This window comes from Vulpes vulpes, chromosome 4 (assembly GCF_048418805.1).
Source record: "Vulpes vulpes isolate BD-2025 chromosome 4, VulVul3, whole genome shotgun sequence".
Lineage (NCBI taxonomy): Eukaryota > Metazoa > Chordata > Mammalia > Carnivora > Canidae > Vulpes > Vulpes vulpes.
Window position 1 is genome coordinate 82,123,562 of NC_132783.1, and position 9,695 is coordinate 82,133,256.

A 9,695-nucleotide genomic window follows, 5' to 3' on the forward strand; every position below is an offset into this window, starting at 1 on the left:
AGATCTCTCCTCTAGGCTGGTTTGACCCATCTCTTATTTCACACAGGATGACAATCAGTTGTGAACATTTGAAAATCAGGAGATTTTATGTACAAGCTCTGATGTTCAGTTTCTCTGGAAAAATCAGAAGATGTAGTGTCACTGGGCCCACCCTCTGTCTGTCCCCTGTGGACTGGAAGAGGGGGGAGCTGCCCACTGGGGTCGGCCCTCCCATCTGTGCACCCATGGGTCTCACCCACCTGGCCCCGAGAGCCGCTGGCTTGTGATCTTGGTACCTACACCTGCCTCCTCAGGCCACTGTAACAAATTGCCAAGACTGGGTAGCTTAAAAGAGTAGAAATTTATTTCCTCATGGCCCTAGAGGCCAGAAGTTCAAAATTAAGGTGTCAGCAGGGCTGCCTGCATTCCCCTCTGAAGGCTCTAGAGGGGAATCCTTCCTTGACTCTTCCAGGTTCTGGGGGCTCGAAGTATTTCTTGGCCCGTGGCTGCAAAATCCAATCTGTGCCTCTGACTCAACATGACCTTCTCTCTCTGCCTTCTTCTCCTAAAGACCCTTGTCACTGGGTCTGTGGCCCACCCAGACAGCCCAGGACACCTCATCTCAAGATCTTTAACTCCGTTACATCTTCAAAGACACTTTTTCCTACTCAGTTTGCACTCACAAGCTGCCAGGGACCTGGCAAGGGCATATGTTCTGGGGGCTACCACAGAACTGCTTCGTGCCTCAGTTACCCCCTCTGTGAGATGGGGCTAATGAAAGCAGCACCAGCTTCACGTGCTTCTTGTGAGGACTGAATGCGTTAGAATAACGCCTGGGACCTAATAAGCCTTGTTAAGTGTTATTCTCAATCTAAAAGGGGAAAGAGCCACCCCTTGCCAGAGCCAGAGTGGGTGGGATGAACAGGACACGTGCCCAGGGAATGTGCCCCTCACGCAGCAGCTAACAGCCCATCCTCCTTCGGCTCCCACAGACAATGGCCCCGTAGGTAAGCGGCGCACGGGGACAGCCACCGTGTTCGTCACCGTCCTGGACGTGAACGACAACCGGCCCATCTTTCTGCAGAGCAGCTATGAGGCCAGCGTCCCCGAGGACATCCCTGAGGGACACAGCATCGTGCAGGCAGGTGGCCGTGGCCCCCTGGGGCAGCTGGTGGGCTGGGGGCAGGCAGGGCTGCACACATGCTCAGTGAGGCCAGGGCACAGATGCCACGTGGAGGGATGGAAACAGGAGAGGGTCCAGCGGTAGCTCGGGAGGTAGCCAGGAGCCCTCCTCCCTCCTGGGGAGAGTAGGCCTTTCGTTTCTGTAGCCTACTGACAGCACCCTGGCTCCGCCAAAAAACATAAGGAAGGCTTTGCCTCTCCCCTTCCCCCCGAAGCCCCCGCTCCTCTCCCCCCACCCCATCCAGAGGGCCTGTCACAGCAGCAAGGGCATGGAGCTGTCACATTTTCCCTGGAAGGAGGTGAGGGGGAAAGAGCCAGGGCCCGGCGGGGCCCAGCACAGAGAGGCTTTCATGGGTCCTTGGCCAAAGCTCTCCTCTCGAGAGGTTAAACAGGCACGAGAAGAAAGAGCCCCTTTGCCTGGGGAGCAGGAGTGACAGCTATGAGGCTCAGCGGGAGAAAGGAGAGGACCTGAAAGTGAGGCTCGGTGCCCTCCCCCACCTTGCCCTGGAGGCCTCAGTGGCTGTGGGGAGGGAGGCTGGGAATGAATTACCCTCCTCAGCAGCTGTGGAGGCGGAGGCGGAGCCCAGCACAGCAAATCTGGGCCTGTCCCTGGGGCAGGCTCCCAGGATCAGGGGCTGCAAGTGTGTCCAGCTCCCTGCCTCTGGCCCCCTGGGAACCAAGCAGGAAGCGAGTGGGCTGGGAGCAGGGTGCTGACTCCTGGAGTCCAGGAAGCCACGAAAATTTGCCAGAGTCTCGGGATTGGTCCCAGAAGGACGCACCAGGAGGTTCTCTTCCTCTGGGCCTCAGCTCCTCCTCTAGCCTTACGCCTGCCACCCCACTCCACCGGACCAACAGTCTCCCAGGGCTGCCACCGCCCCTCCAGATTTTCCTTTGCCTTTAGGTCTCTGGGAAGCCTTACCCCTACCCCGGTCTCCAGGAAGAGAGCACCTAGTGCCAGGTGGGCACACACACTGGCTAGGGGATGACACGGGAGACTGTAGGCCAAATTCATCCTGGGACATCTCAGGGAGGCCCTGGGAAGGGAACCAGAAAGAAGTTCACCAGCTGGAAGGATAAAGGGTAACAAACTCCCATGGGAGGAGGCCTGCCCCACTTTCCAAACCTGAAGAATTGGTTTCTGTTAACACAACACTACACAGCCTGAAGTTGTCAAGTCCAGGAGTGAGACAGGGCAGCCCCAATTTTCCCATTTCTAAGGGAGAAATTCAGGCATTAGTGCCTTCTCCAAGGCCCTGGAAGTTTCTGGCCAAGGTGGCCTCACTCTCTCATGTCAGAATGACCTGGAAGGGAAGGTACGGTGGGCCTCACCAACTTGCTTGGAGACAAACTTCTGTCTAGGGGCATGTGAGGGAAGAAGAGCCCCTCCCCCACCCCTAGGACTCCTTAAGCTTTCGGGGGTTGTGGACACATGCAGATGGGGCTGCCCTTCACTCAGGAAGTAGAGGCATCATTCATGCTTCTGTGCCTGGAGCTGGTGAGGCAGCATGAGAGGCTGGACGAGGCTGGACGTAGTCTCACTCTCTGCAAGCTCCCAGGCTCATAGGAAGGAGGAGACCTAGATGTGGGTGGCCCACACTGCTGAGAGGAAGTGATCCCTGCCCTCCCTCTGAGAAACATGAAGTGTAGGGGTGGTTCCAGGCAGGAAGTGACTTTCAGCTGGAGAGCAAAGATGGCTTCACGGAGGATGCCTTGCGAAGCGTAAGCCTGGGGAGGACAGGTAGTTGAGTTTGTCTGGAGTCTTGGGTCAAGATGAGGCTAGACAGATAGCTTGGAGCCGGCTCCCAAAGGGCACTGAGCATCACACAAAGGGGCTCTGGGTTTATCTAGCTGGCAGTTGGGAGCCAGCGATGGTTCTGGAGCTGCAGCAGTTGGGAACAAGTGGCAAAGCTGGAGCTCACTCTTTGAGAAGACCTGGATGGCTGTGCGGTGAGTCATAGCAGGATGGGTTGGGGCAGCCCTGTGGCAAGGCACAAGGTGGCCCTGGCCAGCCGACTCTCTGGAGCAGCAGGTGGGCAGCTCAGAACTCCTGTTTGCTCTCCAAATTTGGGACCAAAGTGTACAGCCACGGCCCCGTGAGGAGAGTTTGGGCGTTTGGAATTCCAAGAAGCCCGCTCTAGGGTGGGGTTGCTTGACAGGTAGCCAGTCAGTGACGTGATTGCCAGAAACTCAGCGTACCTAGTGTGGTCCAGTCCTGAGGCACTGTCCTGGACCGGTCTGGACCCTCCTACCTCGAAGGGAGGATGCCTCCTTCCCTGGATGAGGCAGGAGCGCTGTGATGTGCCCTCAGAGCCCGGGTGGCATTGCCTCTAGCTCCTGGCAATGCCTCCCAGCATGGGTCCTGGCCTAGCAAGGAGCTCCTTCACCTGTTCTCAGCCCCTTCCTGGTCCACTGTGACGTGAGCACCTTCGAGGGGGGCCACCAAGACGGCTGCCAGTATGGTGATTGGCTGGGCAGTGCCGAGAGCCTCTTGCTTGCCCTCCTCCCAGCAGGCACCAGGACATCTGACCCACCTCGAGGGTGCTGGCTGCACCCAGGGATTGTTAGGTGAATGCTCCTGGGGCCCGGGAATTCCCAGGGGAGGAGTCCCTGGCTTTCCTCTTGCCTTGGGCACTGAGTTGGCACAGAGGACACGACAGTACCTTGCCCCCCGTGTGGGCCAAGTATTTCACTTGGCTGGAGGGAACCTTTGGCTGTTTGGCAACGCCAGCTGGAATCCATGCATTGGCACCTGGAGGGTGAGCAGGACTTCTGGGGGGAAGCAGGGGTGCTGTTTCCCAGAGGTGGTTGGTGCCTGGTTGCCAGAGGAGGGTACTGGGGGGCCCCAGATCGTACCTTCTGACCCTGCAGTTGGCCTAGTGCTCTCAGCAGGCAGCAGCTAGAGGGTCTGCAGAGAGGCAGGTGTTCCTCCCAGGGTTGTTCTGGGAAAGGCCATGGGCCTGGACACACAGGGACCACTGGGGCTGAGCATGGGGCCTACGTGCTTCTGCAGCCCCTGGTTCCAGGCTCTGTCCGAGGCAGGAGGATCTGTGGGTGGGTCCTGGATGGTGGGGACACCCCTGTCACATCTTGGTAGATTCCGGACAGTCACAGTCGTGGTTGTCATCACAGCCAGGCAGGGGGCGTCGGGGAACAGGCCTGCCTCGGTGGAAGCTATGCAGGGAGCGGCGCAGAGAGCCCAGGCGCTTCCAGAGCCTGAGCTGGGGCTCACTGGGGCTCCCGGGGTGGTGGGGCATGCACTCCCGAGCCCGGCGGTGGATTGGGTCCAGCGCAGCAGGTTTGCAGAGGGTCATGAACAGCAGACAGCTGGCCAGCAGGAGGAAGATGCAGGCGAGGGTGATGAGCATGGGGAGGGGGTCCACTGCCTCTGCGGGGCTGCCCGGAGTGACAGGAGCTGTGAGGAAGGCAAGGGGACTGGAACTCGGTGTGCTCATGGCTCCTGCAACAGGAAGGGGACAGGAGCTCAGAGACAAATCAGCTAGACCCAGGACTGTTGAGGGAAGGGAAGGCTGATGGAGGGTGGCTGCTGGGAAACTAGCTGCAGATGCCATCGTGGCCATTTTACGGGTTAGAACAATGAGGACCAGAGAGGTGACAAGCCTTGGGTCATACAGCAGAAAGTGATGGAGCTGGGCCTGAACTCTTGTCCTTGTTCTGCTATATCCCCTGCCCACCTGCCACAGAGGAGACAGGAGGGTAATGGCCCTGGCATTAAAAAAATAAATTCTCGTGAATTACAATAGTCTTATACCTGAAAACCTGGGAATGTGAGACCAACTCCATCTTTCTTTGGGTCTTTTTTCTGGGTCTTTCTGTGACCCAGAACAAGTCATCAGTTATAGGATGCTGCAACTGGCCAAGGACCTTGACCATTATCTAATGTTGGGGCTGCAAACTGGGGGCACGGGTATGTTTCATTGGACCCTTGTAGTGTTTTTATAAATTTCAGTTAATTGTGAAAAAGTCACAGACCAAAAACCAAGAGATTTCACATAAATATCTGGATATCTGGCTTTTCTTGAAATTCCAGAATTTCAACAAGGGCAACACAGGGCCAGTTGCTGCCTGGTACCCAGTAGCCGAGGCCAAGCAGCAGTTGTCCCCTTTAGACAGATCTCTGGCCCCCAGAGCAGCATACCGCCCCCACAGGCCCTCTACACACCTTATGTCACCTGCCTGGTGCCATGGGCGTTCCCATTGGTACTCCCCAGTGCAGCCCAGCCTGTTCCAATGACAAGTAAGGAAACCAAGATCCCAACAAGGGCAGGCCAAGCCCAAGCCCACACTGGGAGCCATTGCCAAGCAATGGGCCAGAACCAGGTTTCTAGACTCCTGGCTCTATGGTTCCCAATCCTCTGGGATCACTGAGCCATTATAGAATAGGTAAGAAATAACCCACAAAGAGCTACAGAGTTGATAAGGTAGGGCTTGAAACACTCCCCAGACAGCAGTCACCTGTTATCGCTCATGACCTAAATCATAACCCATGTTATCGCTAAAGGGAGCCCAGCAGAGGATCTTTGGAGATAGAAAGTCAGGCTGAGCTGCTGGTTGAATATGTCTGGGGTTGCAGATGAAAATACTTACAGAGCCTGGCCAGTAGAGAACATGTGGCCACAGAGGACTGGTGGCGGGCCAACGTGGACAGTGCCCTCCGAGATAGAGGAGCCCCGGCCAGCCTGATGGAATGCAGGCCCAGTGTGGTTTCCCAAGAGTTTCCCAAAAGAAGCCAGAAATCTCGACATTTCAGGCCAGGATTCCAGACATTTAAATGTCGACAACGGATTCAAATTTGGTTCAAGCAAGAGAGGAGCCGGGGAACAGGGATACGCTGCAAAGGAAATGAACTTGACCCCCAAAAAAATTTGAAATGAAGTTTCAAAAACTCAAAACACTAGGACAGGCCAAACAAAACACACAAGTAGGCTACCTCCAGCTTGCAGGCCAGCACTATCTTTTATTTTTGATCATCGTTTCTTTCTCTTTGACCTTGGAGACCTTCCTGTGGTGGGGGATGGCAGGTTTCCCTCCTTCTCCCGCAGCTCACAGCTTAGAATGAACTTACAGTTGCGTTTCTAGCATGGCGCTTGGCGGAGTCGTGCTAAAGGCTCTGTACGTGGGCTACAGAGCCTGTGTCAGCAGGCAATGGGGAGCAGGGAGGGGCCCCCAGCCCCTGCCCTATGGAGCAACCCCCCCCCCCCCCGTCCCCTCCCCCAGCACTCACCAGCAGCGGCAGGACCTTACTCCGGGTCCCTGCGCTCAGCCTCCTTCCTGCCTGCAGCCTGGTCCCGCACCCAGCCAACTGAGGGCATCCAGGGCACCCCACCCCGCCTCCCACCCATTCCCTGCCACCACTCCTTCCAGCGTTTCCAAGCAGAACACAACCCCTCCCAGCTCCCAGCTGGAAATTTTGATGCCCATCTAGCTGCCCACGGCCTCTGCCTTTCAGGCATTGGGCCTAGAAAGCACTCTGGCTGGGCAGCCATATGTGGGTTGGCCCGCCCTTGAATAGGGGTATGGAGAAGGGCTGGAGTGTGCCCACCACCATCTCCCAGAGGGAGAAAACTGGCCCTCTATCCTACCCTGGGCAGTACTTGGCTGGCATGAGAAGAGGACAATCAGAAGTGGGAGAGGTCTCAATCCTGCTAGCCCTGATATTACTGTAAGGCCCTCACAAGGATCCGTGATCCTATTGGGGTAGTAAAGGTGATCTGGACTTCAGTCCTTGGGGAAGGACTTTAATAGAAAGATTAATGAGCTATAATTAGCATCTTACTAGTTTTCTTGGAAGCCAGAGATTCTAAAGTGCTTGAAAATATCAACCCACCCTCCCTGGAACACACAGCAAAACCAGCTGCCAGGTCCCTCTACAGCCCCTCTGATCCACCCAGGGCCAGCTGCTTGCGGGGGAAATGAGGCCTCCACCAGACCAAGGTTGGGAATAGTCTTGAGGGCAGTTTGAAGCTCTTCCCTCCCCGCACACCCAAGGCACCTGGCAGGCCCTGCTCTGGGCATATGTCTGCAAATTCAGTCTAGAACCTTCTTTCTTCCCTCAGAACTCCACAGAGCAGTGCCTGCTGGAGCAGGGGCCCTGACCTCAGAACACATCTAGCTGTGTTGCCTTGGGCTGGTCACTATCCTTCACTGGGCCTTGTTTCCACTCTCCACAAAAGAAGAGGGATTCCCCGGGTCTGAGTGCACCCCCACATCCTCCCCAGAGTACCCCGGGCAAGGGTCTGGCCCCACTTTCCTCACCATGCCCTTTCCTACGCTCCCCGGAGCACTGACCTCAGAGCCAGCGCTCAGCAGTCCCAAGCTGGGTAGAAAGGCTGTCCTGCTGTCCACGGGAGGGCCAGGGAGCACCAGGTGCCCACAGTGACTCCGCCGTGCCCTGTGCCCCTCACTCAGCCAGGCTGGGCAGGGTGGGCCTTTGTCGTCACTCACTCTCCAGCTCATCCTGGCTTTGTCTGGACGAATTGGGGCCCTGCCTTGGGGGAGGGGACAGCCAAGAGGGTAGGGATGGCAACTGGGTTGTGCAGAGGAGCCTGGGCGCTCCCAAGCCCTCCCACGGTCTCTCTCCAGCCGGTCTCCTTGGAGCCCTCTCAAGGGCCAGGGTGGAGGCGCTTGGAGAGCCACGGGGACCATTTCACTGCCTCTGCAGTGGCTCTCACCTTCCCCCATCCACTGTTTGAATGGTATGGTCTGCAGCCGGCTATTCAGTGCCTGCCAGCCTCCAGGTTACCCGGGAGAGGGGACAAGGGGGGACGAGAGGCCACAGCCTAGCAGCGAAGTGACAGGCCCTGGCAGTTCCAGGCCCCGGCTCCCCTCCTGTGTCCCTGGGCCCCTCACCTTCCAGGCTTAACCCCTCAGGTTCCCAGAAGAGCACCTGCCCTTTGAAGGTGCATCTGGCTGTGAAGTGAGGGGTGAGAGACATTTTCAAAGATCCAGGAGATCTTAGGGCAGAAAGCACAAAATTGAGAGAGAGCCACAGCTCTGCTCCTTATAGTTTGAGTGGGCCCCTGGAGGCCCTCCAGGTGGAAGCTCCAGCCCTCCCTACACACCACACCACACACACACCCTCCCCCAGCCTTCTTTCTTCCCGGAAGCCAGAGTCCCCCCACAGCCTCCCCAGCAGCCAGCTCCCTGTGAAGGAACCTAAGTCTTGAGCAGCTTCCTCCACAAAAGGGCCCACCACGAACTCCCAGAAATACAGCACAGTGGGCCACCGTGCCAGGGCCATTGTCTTAGAGACTGGGGATACAGCAGTGGGCCAAGGTGCCCCTCCTCTCTGTGGCCGTGTAGACACTAAGCAAGGAGACAGTGTGCCAGAAGCTGGTGGAGGCGGGGACAGCCCAGGTAATGGAGTGGGGAATGCACCTCCACCTCCATTGCTCAGGGAAGGCCCGATGAGAAGATGACATTTGAGCAGAGACCTGAAGGGGCTGAGAGGGCTGTGAGCAGGCAAATATGTGGAGGGAGAGCTGGCCAGTGGAGGAGGGAGCATGCACTTGGCAGTTAAGAAAGAGTAAGGAGTGGGGATCTCTGGGTGGCTCAGTGGTTTAGCGCCTGCCTTGGGCTCAGGGCATGATCCTGGGAACCTGGGATCAAGTCCCGCATCGGGCTCCTTGCAGGGAGCCTGCTTCTCCCTCTGCCTGTGTCTCTGCCTCTCTCTCTCTGTGTCTCTCATGAATAAATAAATAAAATCTGAACAAAAAAAAAAAAACGAGCAAAGAGATCCATGTGGCTGTGGCCAAGCTGGTGAGGGGCAGAAGAGGAGCTCTCATTTTCCCAGTTCTCACCAGCAGGAAGTGGGACTTGCTTCCTTCTTGGGGCCCAACGTCCAAAATCCTGGCAAAGGATGAGATTGACCCAAGTTTTGGTGAGGTGCCTTCTCCCGGACCAGTCACCACTGGCCGCAGCCCAGTAAGAACCTGGTAGCAGTGGTGCACACTGCAGGGGTGCAGGGCGAGGAGAGGAGAGGGGATCACAAAGCAGTTTACCACAAATCGAGACAACATACTGAGGTCTCGAGTCTTCCCAGCCTCGCGGCATCGGGCCTCTTCCTGCATCACCTGCCAGGGGAGCCTCTCTCTACTCCTCTCAGGTGGATGGCGCGTAGAGTAGGTGTTCAGTTCTTGGTTTGATGGGGCCTGGGTTGGGGCTGTGACTCTGCCAGCAGCCTCCAGGCCGGACTCCGTGTGCAAAGGGCTGAACGCTGCGTCGTGTCTCTGAGTGAGAACAGCAACGCCCCGGGCTCCACCAGAGACCTTGCGTGAGCCTGAGGCACAGCCCAGCAAGCCGGGGTGATCTGAAACTGGGCTGGAGTGAGCGTGTGGGTGACTGAATATGGAGCCACCTGGTGGGAGGTGGGATTCCTGGGACTCGGTGGGGCCAGAATGGCTTCAGACTGAGAAAGTGAGGGCCAGAAGCAGCCACACAATCCAGCCCCCCAGCCACCCTCCCTCCCACCCAGATGAGGCTTCTGGGATCTCAAAATGGGCTGAAGGAGGGAAGCG

At 57.2% G+C, this 9,695-nt stretch overlaps 2 protein-coding genes across 2 annotated transcripts in view; one reads left to right on the forward strand and one right to left on the reverse strand.

Moving 5' to 3' along the window:
* LOC140598427 (cadherin-23-like) overlaps positions 1 to 1,246 on the forward strand; it is a 311,068-nt gene extending 309,822 nt beyond the window's left edge. Inside the window, exon 27 of the mRNA XM_072754990.1 lies at positions 972 to 1,246. Coding sequence (XP_072611091.1) covers positions 972 to 1,246 — 275 coding nt within the window. The remainder of the gene's footprint in view (positions 1 to 971) is intronic.
* On the reverse strand, positions 322 to 7,559 carry C4H10orf105 (chromosome 4 C10orf105 homolog). The gene is made up of 2 exons (XM_026004055.2): positions 7,468 to 7,559; positions 322 to 4,618 (listed from the first exon to the last, which is right to left on the reverse strand). The coding sequence occupies exon 2, from the start codon at positions 4,611 to 4,613 to the stop codon at positions 4,242 to 4,244; it is 372 nt and encodes a 123-aa protein (XP_025859840.1). The 5' UTR covers positions 4,614 to 4,618; positions 7,468 to 7,559; the 3' UTR covers positions 322 to 4,241.
* Between the last annotated feature and the right edge of the window lie 2,136 nt (positions 7,560 to 9,695).

Coding starts and splice junctions, on each gene's coding strand:
- C4H10orf105 (XM_026004055.2), bottom strand. CDS start 4,613: ATGAGCACACCGAGTTCCAGTCCCCTTGCCTTCCTCACAGCTCCTGTC.